General features: G+C 39.0%; 1 protein-coding gene across 3 annotated transcripts in view; it reads right to left on the bottom strand.

The window, feature by feature from the left end:
- SIK2 (salt inducible kinase 2) overlaps nt 1-23,696 on the bottom strand; it is a 128,027-nt gene that overhangs the window by 13,153 nt on the left and 91,178 nt on the right. For all 3 annotated transcript variants that reach the window (XM_082626960.1, XM_082626962.1, XM_082626961.1), the window contains exons 5-9: nt 16,916-17,040; nt 16,356-16,479; nt 13,815-14,035; nt 12,064-12,216; nt 826-990 (exon numbers count right to left, since the gene is read on the bottom strand). In XM_082626960.1, coding sequence (XP_082483086.1) covers nt 826-990; nt 12,064-12,216; nt 13,815-14,035; nt 16,356-16,479; nt 16,916-17,040 — 788 coding nt within the window. The remainder of the gene's footprint in view (nt 1-825; nt 991-12,063; nt 12,217-13,814; nt 14,036-16,355; nt 16,480-16,915; nt 17,041-23,696) is intronic.

Below are 23,696 nucleotides of genomic sequence, written 5' to 3'. Positions count from 1 at the left end.
ACCAATATTTGCTGAGTATCTACAATTTGCCCAAAACCTCACACCCATTCTTTCAATTAATCCTCACAACAGTCTCATAAAGTTGGTATCCTTGTTTTACACAAGAGAAATGGAGGTTCAAAGAAGTTAGTTACTTTATCCAAGTTCACACAGCTAGTGAAGAACAGTCTATTTTAAACATACTCTAAGACCTGCCCATTAATATGATCCTCTGTATATCACTGGATGCTAAGTATATAAAACACAAATTAGAAGTTAAATAAATATTCATTAAATGAGGGAAGCTGTCATGTTCCATATACTAAAAGCCAACTTTATGCAGCACACCAGAATAAACTTATCTCCTTTAAGTATGTTCAAACTGGACACAAAAAGATGTTTTAACTGACCAAAAAAGATGGCTCATCATTTTGTAGCTGCAGCACGGGCAGCAGAAGAGAGGCCACAGTAAAATAGGCAAAGCCCAATTTAGCACAATAGTTATACTTTTGTTTTCAGAATTACAATTGGTTTTAAAAAAAAATCCAAAACCTACGAGGGATCTTGAACTTGAGAGAAGGAATTGGTTAAGGAAAGAGAATGAAGAAGGATTCTGAAAAGCACACATGAGATCTGACATGTTACATAACCGTCGTAATGACAAGATGGAGAGAGAGCGAGATTAGGCCTGGATACTTTTCTCAGGTCTTCTGCACAAAAACAACTCCTCCCAAGTGACTTGAGGAAATGACAAAGTTCAGCTAAGCCGAAGTACAACATTTGTGTGGACAGAGTTGAAATCTCCAGCCAACCAACAAGCTTGGAGTCTCTCAAACACATCTGTACCTTTGGAGTGTCGACACACTCTTCCTCCATGAATGCTGCTTCCGCCTGACAGCCGGATGCTGGAAACGTGAAGGCGTCCACATTGGATGCCTGTGGGAGGAGGGCAGATCGCATCACTCGCACGTTTGGTGAATGCACCGTCACTGGGAGTCCCACAGTTTGTGTCTGTAAATATGGCAAGAACGGAAAGTTTGGGAACATTAATACTTTCTATATAAATATACAAAATTCTTGAAATAAAACAATTCTTCCTGATGTAATTAAAGGATAAACAGTGATTGGTTGGAAACTCCAGAAAAGATGTGATGAAGTACGTACATGGTACAGGTATCGATCTGAGGCAGTCTAGCAATCAATTATTCTGAGATAGGTTGTACAGAATTTCATTCCTGTTCCATGATGAGGTGCATAACTTTCACAGATGACAGGAAAGCTAGCCTTTGTAAGGAATCTAAGATGCTCTTTTTCAATTCAATGAACATATATTGTCTATATCCTTAAATATATTACCTTGGAAAGATACAAAGAAGAATAGAGAAGTCCCAGTCTCTAGGAGTAGGAGATCAAAACTGAACCAGAGATAAGATACACACACAACTAAGTGTAATACAAAGCACACTGCAGTAAGGGCTATCTACCTGCATCTCTCTCTTTTTTTTTTTTTTTTTTGGTGGGGTACGGGGTGAGATGGTATATATTTCTTGGGAAGGGTGTGAGTGAAGAGGAAGAAGAGAGAAGCAGCAGCTACTCGGAGGGGACAGGAATGTCCTTCTTTGAAAGAGACGCACAGACAGAACACACACAGCCTGCTTGCCCGGTGGAAACAGAGATGCTTATTGCTGAGCAAGTTATGTTCCTGAAGTCAACCTACTCTAGAAAGTCCATTCTCCATGTCTCCTCTGTTAAAAATTCTAAGTAAACAAGTATTACAAAGTCTTCCTCATTTAAAAGAGAATTTTCCTTTATGACAATTGGCAAGAATTGATTTTGAAGATGAAACCGTTGGATAATCCTTTCCTCCCCATTTCTTCAAAACTAGCAGAATAATTTATTAGATGCCTTTTGAACATAACAGACATTGCAAAACATCCGAGAGAACAATCATCATACCAGTTTCTAAAAGGCAGAGGAATGGCCTGTATTTTTTCTGCCATTGTCACTTTAAGGGATATAGGATGGTGAGCTTTAAATTCAAACAAGTGAAAAGGAACAAAATGGTATGATTCTAGCTTTTCCCTTCCCAAGACCTGGTTTTGATTCCTGGCTCCATCACTTACTAATTGTGTGAACCTAATCAGTTACCTAAACTCTTTGCATCTTATTTTCTTTGCCTCTAAAAAACATCATAATATCTACTTCACAGTGAAGTTAGGACTGTAAAAGGCAACATGTAAAGTCCTTCACTCAGTAACGTTAATTCCTCCTTTCTCCTTCTTTCTAAAGTCTTAAAATGATGACTATATATATATATATATATATATATATATTTTTTTTTTTTTTTTTGCGGTATGCGGGCCTCTCCCTGTTGTGGCCTCTCCCGTTGCGGAGCACAGGCTCCGGATGTGCAGGCTCAGTGGCCATGGCTCACGGGCCCAGCCGCTCCGCGGCATGTGGGATCCTCCCAGACAGGGGCACGAACCCATGTCCCCTGAATCGGCAGGCGGACTCTCAACCACTGCGCCACCAGGGAAACCCGACAATAATTTAATACAGGAATTAGTAAAATGAATACACAGTTTTGTTCTCAGATACTAGCTAATGGTTCCCAGTTAAAATTTCAGGTTGATGGTTTTCAATAATGGGGGAATATGTTATAAATACACTTTATACTTGACTAAGACTATATTTAGAATATACTTTATATTCCAACACTAACATCATTAGATATACTGCAGGAGATAAAGAACAAAATAGCAATAGCAAAGTGCCGGTATTATATGGATGGTAAAAAGAGACAGAAAATACACTGTATATTATTCTGAGCATGACAAAGACATAGCTTTTCTTATAACATCATTTCTCAGGCCTATATCCTCAGCCACTTTTGAGATGAAACATTTTTTTTTCCTTTCAAGCATTAGTCATTTAAATTAATTTTTTTAGCCACAATGTAAAATTTAAACTTCCGCATAAAGCATATTTGATACATTCTTCTTACCCTTATCATTGGCTTTTCAATCAAAGGATAAAGCTGAACTTTGATTTCTGTTTCTCAAATTTATTAGACTGCTCCTTATCAGGGCAAAGCACTACCTGTAGACACTGCCCTGGAAATGAGATACCAACATGATAACTATGATATACTCTTCTCACTCCCTGCCTCTTGTTAGCTGTGACTTTTTAAATGGCAGGATTGTGCTGGGCCAGACCAAGCATAACACATTTTCCTTTCACATCCAACCTGGACTACAACAACTTACTGTGAACTTCGTAAGGACAGAGAAATAACACATTTTATTGTGACAGCCGCTTCATAGGAAATACAATGATAGATTCAGGGGTCTTCTTTTTAGGATTCTTGCAATCACTGACGGGATTAAAGAAGTCTTTTTGGCACAAGTTACATTATAAATATTCAAATAGCATGCCCAGCACTAAAGATCTGATTAAAGAATATGTTATTATAATAAATAGATGGTTGATTAATATCCCAAGCAAGCAGATATTACCAGTTTCTCCAAGAGTGGCCATAAACACAATAGGCACATGGAAAGATGCTCAACATCGCTAATTCTTAGAGAAATACAAATCAAAACTACACTGAGATATCACCACACACCGGTCAGAATGGCCATCATTAAAAAGTCTACAAATAACAAATTCTGGAGAGCATGTGGAGGAAAGGGAACCCTCTTACACTGGTCGGAATGTAAGTTGGTGCAGCCACCATGGAAAACAGTATGGAGGTTCCTCAGAAAGCTAAAAATAGAATTACCATATGATCCAACAATCCCACTTCTGGGTATATATCCAGACAAAACTATAATTCAAAAAGATATATGCACCCCTATGTTCACAGCAGCACTATTTACAATCGCCAAGACACGGAAACAACCTAAATGTAAATCGACAGAGGAATGGATAAAGAAGATGTGGTACATATATACAATGGAATACTACTCAGCCATAAAAAAGAATGAAATAATGCCATTTGCAGCAACATGGATGCAACTAGAGATTATCACACCAAATGAAGAAAGTCAGAAAGAGAAAGACAAATACCATATGATACCACTTATATGTAGAATCTAAAATATGGCACAAATGAACCTATCTACAAAACAGAAAGGGACTCACAGGCATAGAGCACAGACTTGTGGTTACCAAAGTGGAGGGGAGGTAGGGGAGGGATGGACTGGGAGTCTGGGGATAGTAGATGCAAACTATTATGTATAGAATGGATAAAGAGCAAGGGAACTATATTCAGTATCCTGGGATAAATCATAATGAAAAAGAATATAAAAAAGAGTGTATATATGTGTATAACTGAGTCACTTTTCTGTACAGCAGAAATTAACACAACATTGTAAATCAACTATACTTCAATAAAAAAATAAATTAAAAAAAAAAGAGTGGCCATAAACAATGACCATGTCCACTAACTGTAATGACTTTTTAGATCATATGTTTATTGTCTTGAATCTCTTCTTCTGATTTTATGCTTTCCACACCATTAAAATGAAAATAACATTTTCTCCTACGGGAAAAATCTTTACTGGTCCCATAGGAAAATGCTTATTATGGACAGAATTGTGCCCCCCGCCCCCGCCCCCATCTATATGTTGAAGCCCTAACACCCAATGTGACTCTATCTGGAGACAGGGCCGTTAAGGAGGTAATTAAGGTTAAATGAGGTCATAAGGGTGGGGACCTAATGCAAAAGGACTGGTGTCCCTCTAAGAAGAGGATGACATACCAGAGATCTCTCTTCCTGCACGGGCAGAGAAGAGGATGTGCAAGGACATAGTGAGAAGGTGGCCATCTACAGGCCAGGAAGAGAGTCCTCAGAACCCTGATGGCCCCTTGATCTTGGACTTCCAGTCTCTAAAACTGCGAAAACATAAACTTTGTTGTTGAAGCTGCCCAGTCTGTGGTGCTTTGTTAACAGCAGCCCTAGTTGACTTTTTCTTACAGTTGTGGAGGGCAACCTCTAATCAGTAATTAAAGAAGAACTGGGATGAGTGTTTCATTCTAGTCTACTTACAGTTGATGGAAGGTGGAGTGAAGGACTATTAAAAACTAGCAGAATTCACAAGAAAAAGGCATATTTTTAAAAAATAGTCACCTGCAGTCAATTAGATGTAACTATTATGTGGCAAATATAAGTACTCTAAATCCATCTAAGATGGGAATCTCAATGTTTTCTAAGTAGTAATCATGGGTTGTTCATCACTATACCATAAATTCCTTAAGGGCAGGGACTGTTTCCTGGGTACCTATGAAACCATGATGGCTGGGACTGTGCCTGGCACGTAAGTGCTCTATCTGAACGGAACTGCTGGTATCAATTAATCAATTTTATCTTTGTAGAAAACTTATGAAGTAGGTATTGCTATTTCCATTTTATAGTTAAGGACCCTGGAGCTCAGAGATGCTGACTTGTTGAAGTCACTCAGCTCAGTACGGAACCCAAGGTCTCCTTGATTGCACAAGTCATGTGATCTCTGCAAAGGATCTTGTGATTTCCCCAGTTCCTTATCACTCTATCAAGTAACAAGTGATTTGCCACTTCTTTAAAAAGATAGTAGAACATCAAAGAATTCAAAGGGAGAAGGCTCTACTAAAGCTTTAGGCATATTTATAGTCATAAAAACAGAGAAATCTATTTTTTAACAAGTTCAATACTAAACATTAGAATGTGAAGTCTCATAGGGAAGGGAGATCTTCTTCAACCCCAGTGCCTGTTTCTTAGCATCCAGATGGCACTCAAGACAAGTTTCTAAATGAGCTCTGAAGATTGCTATTTGAATTAGATACATTTTAAGTCACAGTAAATAGCTTTCTATGATAACTTGGATCAATGAATAAAATGAGAAGAACTCACGGGGTGCTTGGTAATAAAAAAAATGATCAAACATAAGAAGCCCCAAGCCAAATGAAATACAACTTGAGATCTAAGGAATTTGCTTCAAGTTTAGATATGAAAGGAAATCATGTACAATAACATATGCGTGTGCTCAGGAGCAATCGTTTATGTAACCCTCACTTGTGTAATGTTTCAGAAGAATAAAGAGACCCGGGAGGGAAGCTACTCAGCATGGGGGCTTTCCTGCTTCCTATCCTTCTGCCTGGCAGCATTTTCCAGAGGGAAGGGGCACTCTCCATCTCACTATTACTACCCCAACTTAGGAATTCTCATTTTATCTCCCTCCTCTCTATCCTGAAAGCCATACCACTCGACTTTGAAGGATTCCAAGTGCTCAGAGATACTTCAACCCAAATATCTGGAACTTTATTGATATATTATTTTACTCACATTAGTATCAATACTCACATTATTTTAGATATTAAAATATGTATAACAAGGTACACCATTTACCTATTAAAATCAAGATGATTTTAATTTCCTGGGGTTTCTTTTTCACATATTCTGTAGAAGCCAATGCAAAATTCTACTATAATTCTATACATTTTGTAAAATTGCCAAACAAAAAATACAAAGTGAAAACTCTTTTGCTCTTACTTGCACTTTATTTTATTTTTATTTATCTAACTTTATTTATTTAACATTTTCATTGGAGTATAATTGCTCTACAATGGTGTGTTAGTTTCTGCTTTATAACAAAGTGAATCAGCTATACATATACATATATCCCCATATCTCTTCCCTCTTGCATCTCCCTCCCATCCTCCCTATCCCACCCCTCTAGGTGGACACAAAGCACTGAGCTATCTCCCTGTGCTATGTGGCAGCTTCCCACTAGCTATCGATTTTATATTTGGTAGTGTATATATGTCCGTGCCACTCTCTCAATTCCTCCCAGCTTACCCTTCCCACTCTCCATGTGCTCAAGTCCATTCTCTACGTCTGTGTCTGTATTCCTGTCCTGCCCCTAGGTTCTTCAGAACCATTTTTTTTCTTTTAGATTCTATATATATGTGTTAGCACACGATATTCGTTTTTCTCTGTCTAACTTACTTCACTCTGTATGACAGACTAGGTCCATCCACCTCACTACAAATAATTCAATTTCATTTTTTTTAAGGCTGAGTAATATTCCATTGTATATATGTGCCACATCTTCTTTATCCATTCATCTGTCGATGGACACTTAGGTTGCTTCCATATCCTGGCTATTGTAAATAGAGCTGCAATGAACATTGTGGTACATGACTCTTTTTGAATTATGGTTTTCTCAGGGTATATGCCCAGTAGTGGGATTGCTGGGTCATATGGTAGTCCTAGCTTTTGTTTTTTAAGGAAACTGCATACTGTTCTCCATAGTGGCTGTATCAATTTACATTCCCACCAACAGTGCAAGAGGGTTCCCTTTTCTCCACACCCTCTCCAGCATTTATTGTTTCTAGATTTTTTGATGATGGCCATTCTGACCGGTGTGAGGTGACACCTCATTGTAGTTTTGATTTGCATTTCTCTAATGATTAGTGATGTTGAGCATCCTTTCACATGTTTGTTGGTGACCTGTATATCTTCCTTGGAGAAATGTCTACTTAGGTCTTCTGCCCATTTTTGGTTTGGGTTGTTTGTTTTTCTGATATTGAGCTGCATGAGCTGCTTGTAAATTTTGGAGATTAATCCTCTGTCAGTTGCTTTGTTTGCAAATATTTTCTCCCATTCTCAGGGTTGTCTTTTAGTCTTGTTTATGGTTTCATTTGCTGTGCAAAAGCTTTTAAGTTTCATTAGGTCCCATTTATTTATTTTTGTTTTTATTTCCATTTCTCTAGGAGGTGGGTCAAAAAGGATCTTGCTGTGATTTATGTCATAGTGTTCTGCCTATGTTTTCCTCTAAGAGTTTGATAGTGTCTGGCCTTATATTTAGGTCTCTAATCCATTTTGAGTTTATTTTTGTGTATGGTGTTAGGGAGTGTTCTAATTTCATTCTTTTACATGTAGCTGTCCAGTTTTCCCAGCACCACTTATTGAAGAGGCTGTCCTTTCTCCACTGTATAGTCTTACCTCCTTTATCAAAGATAAGGTGACCATATGTGCATGGGTTTATCTCTGGGCTTTCTATCCTGTTCCATTGATCTATATTTCTCTTTTTGTGCCAGTACCATACTGTCTTGATTACTGTAGCTTTGTAGTATAGTCTGAAGTCCCAGAGTCTGATTCCTCCAGCTCCATTTTTCTTTCTCAAGATTGCTTTGGCAATTCGGGGTCTTTTGTGTTTCCATACAAATTGTGAAATTTTTTGTTCTAATTCTGTGAAGAATGCCATTGGTAGTTTGATAGGGATTGCACTGAATCTGTAGATTGCTTTGGGTAGTATAGTCATTTTCACAATGTTGATTCTTCCAATCCAAGAACATGGTATATCTCTCCATTTGTTTGTATCATCTTTAATTTCTTTCATCAGTGTCTTCTAGTTTTCTGCATACAGGCCTTTTGTCTCCTTAGGTAGGTTTATTCCTAGGTATTTTATTCTATTTGTTGCAATGGTAAATGGGAGTGTTTCCTTAATTTCTCTTTCAGATTTTTCATCATTGGTGTATAGGAATGCAAGAGATTTCTGTGCATTAATTTTGTATCCTGCTACTTTACCAAATTCATTGATTAGCTCTAGTAGTTTTCTGGTAGCATCTTTAGGATTCTCTCATGTCATCTGCAAACAGTGACAGTTTTACTTTTCTTTTCCGATTTGGATTCCTTTTATTTCTTTCTCTTCTCTGATTCCTGTGGCTAAAACTTCCAAAACTACATTGAAGAATGGTGGTGAGAGTGGGCAACCTTGTCTTGTCCCTGATATTAGAGGAAATGCTTTCAGTTTTTCACCATTGAGAACGATGTTGGCTGTGGGTTTGCCATATATGGCCTTTATTATGTTGAGGTAAGTTCCCTCTATGCCTACTTTCTGGAGCGTTTTTATCATAAATGGGTGTTGAATTTTGTCAAAATCTTTTTCTGCATCTATTGAGATGATCATATGGTTTTTACCCTTCATTTTGTTAATATGGTGTATCACGTTGATTGATTTGCATATATTGAAGAATCCTTGCATTCCTGGAATAAACCCCACTTGATCATGGTGTGTGATCCTTTTAATGTGCTCTTGGATTCTGTTTGCTAGTATTTTGTTGAGGACTTTTGCATCTATGTTCATCACTGTTATTGGCCTGTAGTTTTCTTTCTTTGTGACCTCATTGTCTGGTTTTGGTATCACGGTGATAGTGGCCTCATAGAATGAGTTTGGGAGTGTTCCTCCCTCTGCTATATTTTGGAAGAGTTTGAGAAGGATAGGTGTTAGCTCTTCTCTAAATGTTTAATAGAATTCACCTGTGAAGCCATCTGGTCCTGGGCTTTTGTTTGCTAGAAGATTTTTAATCACAGTTTCAATTTCAGTGCTTGTGACTGGTCTGTTCATATTTTCTATTTCTTCCTGGTTCAGTCTCGGGAGGTTGTGCATTTCTAAGAATTTGTCCATTTCTTCCAGGTTGTCCATTTTATTGGCATAGAGTTGCTTGCAGTAATCTCTGATGATCCTTTGTATTTCTGCAGTGTCAGTTGTTACTTCTCCTTTTTCATTTCTAATTCTATTGATTTGAGTCCTCTCCGTTTTTTTATTGATGAGTCTAGGTAATGGTTTATCAATTTTGTATACCTTCTCAAAGAATCAGATTTTAGTTTTAATGATCTTTGCTATCATTTCCTTCATATCTTTTTCATTTATTTCTGATCTGATCTTTATGATTTCTTTCCTTCTGCTAACTTTGGGGTTTTTTTGTTCTTATTTCTCTAATTGCTTTAGGTGTAAGGGTAGGTTTTATATTTGAGATATTTCTTGTTTCTTCTTCTTTTTTTTTTTTTTTGCGGTATGTGGGCCTCTCACCGCTGTGGCCTCTCCTGCTGCGGAGCACAGGCTCTGGATGCACAGGCTCAGCGGCCATGGCTCACGGGCCCAGCCACTCTGCGGCATGTGGGATCCTCCCAGACAGGGGCACGAACCCATGTCCTCCGCATTGGCAGGTGGACTCTCAATCACTGTGCTGCCAGGGAAGCCCCTATTTCTTGTTTCTTGAGGTAGGATTGTATTGCTATAAACTTCCCTCTTAGAACTGCTTTTGCTGCATCCCATAGGTTTTGCATCATCATGTTTTCATTGTCATTTGTTTCTAGGTATTTTTTGATTTCCTCTTTGATTTATTCAGTGATCTCTTGGTTATTAAGTAGTGTATTGTTTACCCTCCATGTATTTGCATTTTTTCCAGATTTTTTCCTGTAATTGATATCTAGTCTCATAGCATTGTGGTTGGAAAAGATACTTGATACGATTTCAATTTTCTTAAATTTACCAAGGCTTGATTTGTGACCCAAGATATGATCTATCCTGGAGAATGTTCCATAAGCACTTGAGAAGAAAATGTATTCTGTTGTTTTTGGATGGAATGTCCTATAAATATCAATTAAGTCCTTCTTGTTTAATGTATCATTTAAAGCTTGTGTTTCCTTATTTATTTTCATTTTGGATGATCTGTCCATTGGTGAAAGTGGGGTGTTAAAGTCCCCTACTATGATTCTTACTTGCACTTTAAATAAAGTAAGTACTCACTCACGTAAGTAGATGGAAATCCTAATAGATCATGTGAATGAACCTCTCCTCTTCTCATCCTCTATGCAGGTGATCTCCCAATTCTCCTAAGCCCTAGCCTCTCTCCAGGGACTCAGATCCATTGTTCCTTGTAAGCAGCTGAGTCTCTGCCACCACGACTCCCTCAGCCTTCGGGTCAACAATGGAGTCATCTCTAATTTGTCATCCCTTCCTCCCCAACACTGATTTATTACTTTATATAACAAACACTTATATAGCACTGTTCTAAGTGCTGAACAATTATTACCTAACTTAAACGTCTTAACATCCTATAATTATTCCCATTTTAAAGCTTGGGAAACTGAGGCAGAGAAAGACCTTAAGTAACTTTTTTAAGGTCCACAGCAGGAAACGGCAGAATCTGGGATGTGCTTGTCCCTACTTTAAACCATCACATTGAACTGCCTCTCCAGATCAGTGATAAGTTCATCCAGAGTCTACCTCTGAAATGTTCCTTACACTTCTCCCTTCCTGTTTCCTTCCACCGGAGCAGTATTAGCTCAAGTCTTCAGTGTTTCTCATCTCAACTACTATAATCATCTTCTAACAGCTCTCTCCAAATTTCTTCTCTTCTGTAGCCAATCTATCCTTCCCAATGTTACCAGATTGCAAGCTTGAAGTATGGATATAATTTTATCGCTCTTTTGCTTAACAGTCTTCAGTAGTTCCTCATTTCTTCCTGAATTATTAGTAAACTCTTTACCTTGGCATTCAAAGCCCTTCACAACATGGCTTCAACTTAGCACTCCAACTCTTTCATTTCCCTATTCTTTAATTCAAGTGAATTAATTTGAACAAGTCCTACGCTTGCCCACTTGAGTACTTCTGCTCACACTGCTTCTGCCTATGTATAATGCCTTTAACCACTGGCTCTCCCTAACAAAGTCCTACACAGCTGTGAAGCTCTACCTTGAACGCCGCCTCTCCCACAAAGCCTTCCCAATCAGATGCATCTCTCTCTCCTCTGCCCTTTTTTTAAAAAAGGTTTTCTCTATCAAAATGATATTCACAGCATCTTCTAAATTTTGCCCTTTCTCTATTTTGAATGATGGTTATTCATGATGTTGTCTTATTTTGCTTCTATAATGTAATGACTCTGAGGGCAACGACTCTTTTATACATCCTCTTCCCTGTAGTGTCTAATAAAAGAAGCTTACATAGTAAACCTGCAATAAAAATTTGTTAAATGAAATTGAATGTACAGGCTAGTTACAATAATTCTTAACATAAGTGAATGATAAAAAAATGAGAAATCTCTTAAAGAAAAAAACTGTTCGAAATAAACTTAATCCTTAAAAATAGGAAGATGATAAAACATTTGAGGATCTAGTGAACGACGATAGAAAAAACTTTACAGAAAAACAAGGTGTAGAGGATGAAATCCTAACCCTTTGTACTACACGATGAAAAATGTGTCAACCATGTGAACAGGCACATGCACAGATAGGACTATTGGCTAACGGGGTGTTACCTTGGCAACTGTTTGTTCAGCGATGGTGCTAGGCCGACGCTGGCGGGCATCAAGTCTCTGCTCCACAGGAAAACTGCTCCTATGTGATTTCAGGCGCTCCACCAACAAGTAATAGATGGCAGCAAAGTGGTTATAGCTCTTGTTCTGCAAAGCCTGGAAGAGAAAACAAGTGCCAAAGGCAGAGAACCATAAAAACCAATTCAATGATTTAAACCTTTCTAAAAAATGAGGGAAAAACACAACATTGCAAATCAACTATACTTCAATAAAATTTGAAAAATAAATTAAAAAAGGAGGGAAGATACCATGTGTTCTTAAAAACAAGCAAAGTAACAAGCAAAGTATGCCTCAAAATGAAAGCTATTCCAGAATTTAGAATAGAAGACAGATAACTTCATTAATTGTATAAAGGATGATACCTCTGAATGACTTGACTGGCTCTTTTACGTTAATAGGATCCATTTAATTTTCTGCATTCAGAGAAAGTGCCATCATTGTCTCATGCAGACATTCCCCAATCCTGTTATATGGTCCCATCTCATAGCTGAAACTAGGCTGTAAGGTTGGTTAGTAACCTGAGCCCAGAGGCTCTAATTCCACAGCCTTGACACAAGTCCAAACCATTGCAAACCCTGAAGTCAATGATTAAAGTCTTTGGGGAAATTTCTGGTGATTATTTTGGGCTGGAGAATGACATCTGGATGCTAGGTTGAGAGACGCTGGGTCTCCATTCTTAGGTAATTTTTTCCTCTTGTTTTTGCAGTCCAACCCTCTTGAAACCTTGAAAATAAAGTTGTTTCCCAATTTTTCACATCCCTAGCTGGCCAGCTCTCCCAGGATACTAACAGAACAGAAAAACAACGGCTCCTTTGGCGTCTAATGCCACATGACAGGCTGCATGAGTGCTGTGCAGTGCAGCTCAGATGCGAGCACTGGCAGCAAACATCACAGGCCAGGGGAACTGCACTCACAGCTGCCTTCAAGGGCAAGTACAAAAAAACCTCTCTAAGCATGTGATGAGCAAAGCAGGAAAGCAGTCTGGTTTCATTTATGGCTACGATGAAGGAAGAGGCAGCACAGTTTGGAGCACTTTATCTTCACAGGGGGGCGTTTTATAGTCTTTCTTGTCATGCTTCATCCTGAAAAGCACTGTTTGTTCTTTGCCTGTTGCGGGGCTATTAGAAATATGTATATCCTATGCACATGCCAGCTGTTAAAGGACAGAAACAAAGCTGCCAAGGAATTTCCCAGGTTCATGACCTTCTCAGTTCTATGACCCATAAAACTTCCAAATCAGGAATCCACCTGTTTTTGCCTTCTGAGTTTCTTCAGTTCACAACCTAAACCCGATGCCTACCCTTCTTGTTTCCTGCTCAGCCCTCAGCCTTGTTCCATATCTGCACATTTATGTTTCATATAAACTAGCTTATTACCTGTATAGAACTTCATGTTTCATCTTAGAAGAAACTTTCTACTTTGTATTTGCTAAGCTTCCAGCTTTGTCTTTTCTCAATCCTATATAAACACTTCCTTTTGAATTTTTTTGGCAGTTGGGGCAAAGGGAGGAATTTTTATATTGATTAAAAGCAAACATAAATACAGTGTGATGAAATCTTCAGGGAACACTGAACAGTAGGCTTAGGTACTGGGATGGCTAAAAGACCAGGATGACAGGTATGAGCATGAAATTTCAAGTTACTAAGTACAACAGAGTCCTAAAATTTCTCTAGTCGAATCTCTGACCACTTTACCTCAATGGTTTTCTGTTGATCTATTCCAAGGCCGTGCATCAATCGCAGAACCTGTTCATTAAACTCCCCAATGGATGGCTCATTTTCTTGCCCTTGTGGATAGAGAACAGGTCTCTGTACAGGAACTTCTACGAGCATCCACTTATGCTCCTTGATTTGAGCTATGGTTAGACGTTTGGACGGGTCTAGGACCAACATCCTTCGAATAAGGTGCTCACAATCTACAGAAAACACAATGTTACAAAAGTCACGTAAATCACCTTGCACTTTGGGGTATTGACTTGACTCATGTGACTTTGTACAATGGCGTTAATCTTTGTATCCTCCACAGTACCCACGGGAAAGCAGAAGGTCAAATGAATAAATGAATACCTGAAGGCTACTTGTATTTGTCAAGTTCACATGATGAATGCTGGCACATAAAATTAACCATCACTGTGAATGAATACTTAAGAAAAAACAGGAGGGTGTAGGTCTATCCAATTCTGTACTTAATGAACCTTTTTACTGAATTTCTCAACTTACAATATCTAGACGTAGACTTAGATTTCCACTAAAGAAAAAAACAAGCCTTCTTCCTAGAAAAAGCAAATAATAAACGGTTCCTTACAGTCACTTCTGAGGCTGATACACTAAGGCTATTAAGTGAGGCCGGAGCTCTCCAAGGGACTGTTGCTATTCTCCGTATCAGTGCAACTGAGAAAAATGTACATGAAACACTAGTCACTTCTGATGACACTAAGTAAACTCCACTGCTGCAACCCTGGGCACTAGCTTATTCTCTGAGCTGACATCATATTCTTTACTACCCCCACATAAACTAGCTTTTTATCACTTGCTATGTTCTAGGCACCATGCTAAGAGCTTTACAGAGCTTAATTTAATTAATCCCCACAGTATCCCTGTTAGAAACTATTGTTATTTCCATTTTATAGACTGAGGAAACTGAAGCACAGAGGTAAAACTTGCCAAGGCCAGACTACCAGTAAGTGGTGGACTCAGGACGAAAACCAGGTGGCTGGCTCCAAAATCTATCCTCTTAACTACTAGAACATTACTTCTGTTACCAGGAACAAGCAAGTTAAGGATAAAATCCAAAATCTAAACTGAGTAAATTTAACTGCTGCCCATGCAGCAACCCAATACAAGACTGGAAGGGATTATGGCACTTCATCTTAATTCAATAGTTTTGCTAGTTGGTTTTAAATTTAATTAAAAAATTTAATTTTGTAACTTTCCACCAATAGATGTGGGAAAATCCATTTCATATTTAGAGTGAAATGGTTGTGAATCTGTATCTACAAAATGCTTCTCTAAGTCTAAAATAAACCTGGTTGTTTAGTAGCATATTGTTTAGCCTCCATGTGTTTGTATTTTTTAGTTTTTTTCCTGTAATTGATGTCTAGTCTCCTAGCGTTGTGGTTGGAAAAGATGAGGTATCACCTCACACCGGTCAGAATGGCCATCATCAAAAAATCTACAAACAATAAATGCTAGAGAGGGTGTGGATAAAAGGGAACACTCTTGCACTGCTGGTGGGAATGTAAATTGATACAGCCACTATTGAGAACAGTATGGAGGTTCCTTAAAAAACTAAAAATAGAACTACCATATCACCCAGCAATTCCACTACTAGGTATATAACCTGAGAAAACCGTAATTCAGAAAGATACATATACCACAATATTCACTGCAGCACTATTTACAATAGCCAGGACATGGAAGCAACCTAAATGTCTGTTGACAGATGAATGGATAAAGAAGATGTGGTACATATATACAATGGAATATGACTCAGCCATAAAAAGGCACGAAATTGAGTCATTTGTAATGAGGTGGATGGACCTAGAGTCTGTCATACAGAGTGAAGTAAGTCAGAAAGAGAAAAACAAATACCGTATGCTGATACACATATATGGAATCTAAAAAGAAGGTACTGATGAACCTAGTGGCAGGGCAGGAATAAAGATGCAGACCTACTAGAGAATGGAACTGAGGACACCAGGGGGAAGGGGAAGCTGGGACGAAGTGAGAGAGTAGCATGGACACATCGACACTACCAGGTGTAAAATGGATGGCTAGTGGGAAGCAGCCGCATGGCACAGGGAGATCAGCTGGGTGCTTTGTGATGACCTAGAGGGGTGGGAGGGAGGGAGACGCAAGAGGGAAGAGATATGGGAACATATGTATATGTATAACTGAGTCACTTTGTCATACAGCAGAAACTAACACAACATTGTAAAGCATTTATACTCCAATAAATATATATAAAAAATATAAATAAACCTGGGACATTTATAGAGAAGGGCAAATGGGAACACTTGCTGTTCTTAATCTGGGGAACTTTCTGTTTCCAGTTATGAGTAGGAATGTTAGAATTTCTCTCACCTACATGGAAGGGGCTGCTTATTTCTACGGCTTTTAAAGTGACTCAGTTACTTTATTTGGCACCCAAACTTAGAAAAAGAGAAGCCTTTGTTTAGGCACTCATTTGCAGAACAAATTCTGTAAAGCATAATTTTAAGATAAACAGGTTGTTACCTTCTGACATGAAATACGGAATCCGGAATCTTCCTTCTAACACTCTCTGCCTCAAAATTGGAAGAGTCGGTCCATCAAAAGGTAGAGCTCCACAGACAAGGACGTAGAGAACAACTCCCATGCTCTAGGGAAGAAAACAATGCAGTCTCTTTTCTACTGAGAACTTCAAACACTCTTTGTTTTCCTAAATATCCTCAGGGCTCTTAAAATCATATGGACTGAAAAATTCCTGTTTGAGTTTACTATTTTCTCAGAATTAAAAAAAAAATCTGAAATGCTGACCAGTGCAATAAAGCATCCTATGATAAATACCAAAAGAATTAAATTAAATCATTTTGATTACTAAACTTTAAATCATTGCTGGTATTAGGATGATAACATCTTTCCCTAGAAATTCTTTCCTAGAATCTAATTCAAGATGCTCTGACTAATTATAGTCCAGTGGACAGGGAAAGTATGAACTACTGACTATGTGTTAGGTGCCGAGAGATTCCGAGATGGGCCAGAGTACCAAGTATTGTCATTATAGATGCATTTAACACAGCAAAGCAAAGAAATACCCAAATATCCAGCTGTGGTCCTTCATACTGCTGCCCTTCAAAGACTTCTGGGGCTGCATAAGGGGGGCTGCCACACCATGTTGCCAGCAGTTCACCACTTTTAAAGAAATTTCCAAAACCGAAATCTATTGGGATGGAAATAAATGTTACTTTCATCTGTGCTCTCAAACTATACTGAATTTCTCATAATAATTTTATAATATGCTATATTAACAATATCACTACTATTCACTCTGTGAGAATGCGATGGCATGTATCTTATGATGTTTCCTTAGCACTTAGCACAATGAATAGCAAATATTAAGTATTCAGTAAATATTTGTTGAATGAATGTGTTAATGAGTGAAGTTTTCTTCTCAAAGAGAATGAGCGAGAGAGGCTGGCAAAAGACTTTATCTGTTGTATTTTTAAGGCTGAAAGAAAAATCCACTGATATGGACAATCAACTTGAATTTGATAATCTTAGAATTTCAATTACTCCATGATTAAGAGCTCTTGAGCTTATATGGTTTATAAAAAAAGAAACAAATGAGTAAAACCCTAAGATATTTACCTAAACACAACCAAGGGACTGGCTGCTTTCACAGCCCCAGGCTAGCAAGATAAATAACCTTTTAAGGCAACTGAGGACAGTGTTTCCTAAGTAACAACTCTCTAAGTGTTGGCCTGCACATCCTGAATTAGGCAGATACTCATCTGAATAGCTCATTAACATGCAATGGCCATGTGGCCCAGCCACAGGCCACCTATCACCAATATCACCTGTTTACTCATTTATGGAATGCGGTGGCATTATACTTCAAAGTAGTTAATGGCCTTCCCTGTATGATATTAGTCACACTGAATCTGCAGCTTTGATAAACAGCATGACCTCTGGAAACACTGTACTCAGATGCCTTCAACATGCATGAAAGTTACAGCGGAAGACAAATGCAGTGAGATTTGGTATAAATGCAAGCTTGTGCTCTTTTGCTAAGCCTTCACATAGTCACATGGTCTTAGTGAAGGAACAAATTCCTGTTGTTTTGTAAGTTAGAGCCAAAATGTCTCATGCTGCAACAGACTCCTGGCTGAGGGATACACCTCAGTGATGGGAACTGGCTCTACTCTGGCTGGTGTATGCACTGCATGGAGAGTGAGCTTTCGGTGGTGCCCCAAGGGGACTGGAACAAGTCTCCGGTGCCAGACTGACTGGCTGTGTGACATGCGTTCAGTCTTTGTGAGCCTCAGTCTCCCCAGCTGTAACACTGAAACATCGTAGTCAGCAGGCTGTTATGGGGATCCAGTGAGTTAACAGAAACTCACACTCCACTCACACCCTGAGACTATGGTGCACTTCCGTACCTTAGGGGAGGCATTCTCTTAGCTCCCTGACACAAGCAGTAGTAACAGAAACAGTCATGATCCCCAACACCACAGCCTCACGGCAGAGTTCGATCTATGAAGTTATGGAGACCTACAGTTGATTTCCAGTTTTGCCACTTTCTAGCCTCAAGGCCCCTACGTAAATTATTTAATTTTCCTGAACCTTATTTTCTGTATCTATAAGTATGGGGATAATCCACCTACCCAGATAGGATGCTGTGAGGATTAAGTGAGACTTAAGAATGTAAAATGCCTGGAGCACAGTAGATGTGAAGTGTCAGCTCCCAAAGCCATCGTTACCAATTACTTGCCTTTCAGAGAGAAGGGTCCTGAGAAAATACACAGGAAGGGTAAAGACAGTGTGGAGAAGCTTAAGGGTTCACAAGAGAAAAGATGGTGCATGTGGGGAAAGAGATGGTGCACCTGGCAGAACCCAGCTGTGGCCTGTCCTTGGCATCCAGGAGTACGAGGCGCCGAGAACACCTCCCTCCACAACGTAACTGCAGTCCAGTCCTATGCTCGGCTTTCCAAAACGACGGTCAGGGAGGTCTTATCTTCTCAATTCCACCTGCAGGACTAACCACTCACATCACACCACAACCCATGTGTCCATATTGATAGGTGTTTCTAATTTTCTAGAAAGACTATACTGTCAAACGATCCAAGGACTAGATGTTCAAATAACATTTAAAGAGGAAAATGTTACTTTCACCCACACAGAAAAGCCCAAGAAGCTCTGGGAAGTGTGTCTGGAGATCATGAAATAGGTCCAATAATTGCTGTACTTTAAACCGTAATCACAGGATGAGTTTTAGCACATGTAAGTTGAGAATACTCTCTAAATAGCACTGGAACGTTTTAACGTCTCACAGAGCCATTCCAGAACTCCTTCATTCTGAACCTCCCCCCACTCTTGTAGAATGAACTCAAAGAGTGACTGGGACAGAGGTCTGTCAGGAAGGCGGCCTGGACTCCTTACTCCCCTAGGCTCTCTCACTGGACACTTCATAGGCAGGAAGAGAGCAAAAACTAGGAAAGCACCATGGTGCCTGTAGTAGCCTAGTCTCAACCTTGGCTGTACACATCTGGGACAAAGAAAGCATCCTGTTAACTTAGAAGAAAAAGGGTACTAAACAGATGTTACTTCTATTTCCTGGAGGTAACTGAAGAAAACAGGAACTTGAGTTTGTAGGAACATTAAAAGAAGCACCGAAAGAAGATCAGGTTCATTAAAATTATTATAATAGCATTAATGTAGATGTCTTCTGTAACCCTGTCAAAGCACTTAAATATTTTATTTGTAATCATCTGATTATGGGTTAAGGAAAGCTTTGGAGTCAGGCAAATCTTGGGTTTTCCTCTTAGCTGTGTGATCTCGGGCAAATTACTTAATTTCTCAGAGCCTTGGTTTCCTCATTTGCAAAATGGGGACAATGTCTACACTTCACAAAGTTATTATGAGTAACATATACTCACAATAAGTGAGTATATGTGGATAAGTACACTTACATCATAAGTAGATAACATAATAATGCTTTAGGCATGCTATTGAAACAAAGCAGGTGCTCAATAAACAGTAGCCACTGAGTAAGCTACTCAACAGAAGAGAAGAATAGTAATTCTTCTTCTTGTTTTACTTATCTGTCTTCTCTATCAGACTAAACTCCTTGAGAGTAGAGAAGGGGGAGGTGATATATGTCTGTACCCCTAGAACTTAGTACGCTGTCAGCACACAGCAGCTGTTCAATAAAGGTTTGCTGAATGAATATGTTGTCATCGTCTCTTTTAAAAGTGTCAGAAGGGGCTTCCCTGGTGGTGCAGTGGTTGAGAGTCCGCCTGCCGATGCAGGGGACACGGGTTCGTGCCCTGGTCCGGGAAGATCCCACATGCTGTGGAGCGGCTGGGCCCGTGAGCCATGGCCGTTGAGCCTGCGCGTCCGGAGCCTGTGCTCCGCAACGGGAAAGGCCACAGCAGTGAGAGGCAGGCGAACCGCAAAAAAAAAAAAAAAAGAAAAAAAAAACTGTCAGAAGCTGACCTAAGCTCTCCTAAGATAATTTCTTCTTAGTAACGCCATGAGGTATCCTTATTTTAGGAGACAGTGAGGGTAGAAAGTTACGTACCTTGCTAGAGGTTACACTAAGTTGCAGACTTACCAAGTCTGACTACAGAGCTCTCGCTGTTAACCACCTTTATGTCTTTCTCTGGTACAGTGATATGTAGCTATTTTTAAGCAGGTTAATAATTGTCAGGTTTAAGAAGTGGCAATGGGAAAACACTTAAAAATAAAAGCCTTTTTATTTCTTCACAGGAATCTGGACAATTTGCTTCATTCACAGTCTGCAGCTTTCTGCCTAAAAGCATATAGTGAAATGAGGGGCGAGCAAGAGGGATGGAATATGAAAACGGCAGAGCTATGCAGGATTTTTTTAAAAATTTATTTATTATTTATTTGGCTGCTCTAGGTCTTAGTTGCCACATGCGGGATCTTTAGTTGTGGCATGCGAACTCTTAGTTGCAGCATGTGGGATCTAGTTCCCTGACCAGGGATCAAACGCGGGCCCCCTGCATTGGGAGTGTGGAGTCTTAGCCACTGGACTACCAGGGAAGTCCCAGGATTTCTTTCTTATCACTGTTTATTCATGTGGAATGGTTATTTAATGTTTCATCACACCAACCAAATTCGTTGCTTCCTTCATTAAACATCTGAGTGCATCCATGGGTCAACCACGGTGCAAACACAGAAGATAGTCTCATAACAACAGAGAATAATCAAAGACCCCACATTATCACCTGACTTTTGAAAAGCATTATGAAAACAGTCACATGGGCATTCCTCTCTATGCTAGACCCAGACCCAGCCTGGCTTTGCTGGAAACGAAAGTTTAATGTCTAGTTTAATGTCTTCTCAAATGTTCTGATCTACAAGTTAATACCTCTAATGATGGCTGCTATGTCCCTCAGACACTTTTTTGCTTCCTGTTTCTCTGTCATAGAATGTATGCCATGTTATGTTGGATTCACTTTGATATTTTTAACTTTTAATTTCCAAATAGTTTTACAGAAGAGTTGCAACAATAAAGTGAGGAGAATTCCCTCTGCCCTTCATCCAACTTCCTCCCCTAGTGCTAACATTTTACATAACTCTATTAGTAAAATTATCAAAACTAAGAAAGTAACACTGGGCTTCCTTGGTGGCGCAGTGGTTAAGAATCTGCCTGCCAATGCAGGGGACACGGGTTCGAGCCCTGGTCCGGGAAGATCCCACATGCCTCGCAGCAACTAAGCCCGTGTGCCACAACTACTGAGCCCGTGCTCTAGAGCCCATAAGCCAAGCTACTGAGCCTGGGCCCCACAACTACTGAAGCCCGCACGCACCTAGAGCCCTTGCTCTGCAACAAGATAAGCCACCGCAATGAGAAGCCCGTGCGCCGCAACGAAGAGTAGCCCCAGCTCGCCGCAACTAGAGAAAGCCCGCGCGCAGCAACGAAGACGCAACACAGTCAAAAAAAAATTTTAATTAATTAAAAAAAATTAACACTGATTCAGTACTATTAATTAAACCATGGACTTCATTAAGATTTCGCCAGTGTTCTCTCTAATGTCCTCTCTCAGTGCAGGGTTCCACAATGCACTTAGTTGTCATGACTCCTTAGTCTTCTCTAATTTCTAATAGTTTCTCAGTCTTTCCTTGTCTTTCTTGACCATGACCAGTGCGGGTCAGGTATTTTGTAGACTGTCTCTCAGTTTGGGCTTGCTGGATATTTTCTCATGATTAGATTAAAATGATTGCTTTTTGGGAAGAACATCACAGAGGTGAAGTGCTCTTCTCAGGGCATCATATGATGGGGTGCAGGTATTATGGCTTAATTATTGGTGGAGTTAACCTTGATCTATGGATGAAGGTGGTGTCTTCTGGGTTACCCCATTGTAAAGTTACTATTTTTCCCCTTGAGATTAATAAATATTTTAAAGATATATTGAGTCTATATATACCCTGTTTCTCCTTAAACTTTTACCCGTTAATTTAGCATTCGTTGGCAGATCTTGATTGCAGCAACGATTACTGTGGTGTTCTAACGGTGAGCTTTCATTTCCCTCATGCCTTCTACAGTTATTAATTAACAACTCTTCAAGAGTTGACCCTTCTTCCCCTCTTATTTATTTATTCATTAAACTATTTATTTTTTACAATACTGCATATTATATTCATCATAAGTATTTATTTTATTCTTTGGGTTATAATTCAATACTATTGTTATTTATTTTGATGCTTAAATACTTCCAGCTTTGGCCACTAGGAGCTAATTCAGGTTGGCTCCTGTATCCTTTCAACATGTCCCCATCCTTTTAAAATTTCATTTTATTTTAAGTATTTCCTTATCTCTTGGTACCAGAGGATGTTCCAGGCTCATCTTGTACTTTCCTGCCCCATCCCAGGAATCAACCACTTTTCCAAGGAGCCCTGATTCCTTTTACAGAGGAATGGTATTTAGAAACCAAGACTAAGACCTAGATGTACTCACTGCAACCAGGCTGTCACTGAGTCTAGGCCCTGTCATCAAACAGAGGAAATATACGTATGAATGCTTATCAGTGTATACACACACATACACACACACACACACACACTATTTGTTTTTGTGCCTGTCTATATGTATATGTATTAAGAAAAAACAATAACCCATGAATTCATAGTGATACTTCTCACTCCAATTCAGGGTTCAGACTAGCATTATTTTGATACTATTTTTGTTCATACATGATTGACTAAACAACTCTGACAAAATTTTGAAGGTATAAAGAAGTTTTTTTCCTCTGCGGTAATCTGTCATTTGTATGGGAGTAATTGGTGGGAGTAATTGCTTGAACTCTCACTCATAATATACCTTGAATTTGTCAGATCAATCAAGATTTTCAACATTTCTTGAGCACAGTAGGGAAAAGACAAATCTTTCTCAAAGAATCTCTTAGCTTCACAATTTTAAGATATGAAATCATAAGAAGTTTTTGAAACAAAATGACAACTAGTCCTTCAACATGGTGTATGAGTTATAATCAAATCCAAAAACCATTTATGTCTTGCCTACTTTGGACTAGGCATTACACACTTGGTATTTTTGTATATATTATCTCATTTAATCATGACGACAGCCCTGTGAGGTATGAATGTCCTTACCTTACAAAGGGGGAAACTGAAGCTGAAAGTAGTTAACTGAATTGCCCAAATATCTACATCTGCAAGTAGCTTAGCCAGTATTCAAATACAGGGCCTTTGAACTCCAAGCCAGGTGTTCTTTTTTTTTTTTTTTTTTTTTTTTTTACTATACCACAGATGTTCTAAGAACGTCACTAGTCAGAGAAGTTGTTTTTATTTTTTTTGTTGTAAGGCCTCATAGAGAAGTTTAATCCAACTTAA

Source organism: Mesoplodon mirus (assembly GCF_964341445.2).
Source record: "Mesoplodon mirus genome assembly, chromosome: 7".
NCBI lineage: Eukaryota > Metazoa > Chordata > Mammalia > Artiodactyla > Ziphiidae > Mesoplodon > Mesoplodon mirus.
Note: the sequence above shows the minus strand (reverse complement) of the source record. Positions and strands in the feature narration are given on the sequence as shown.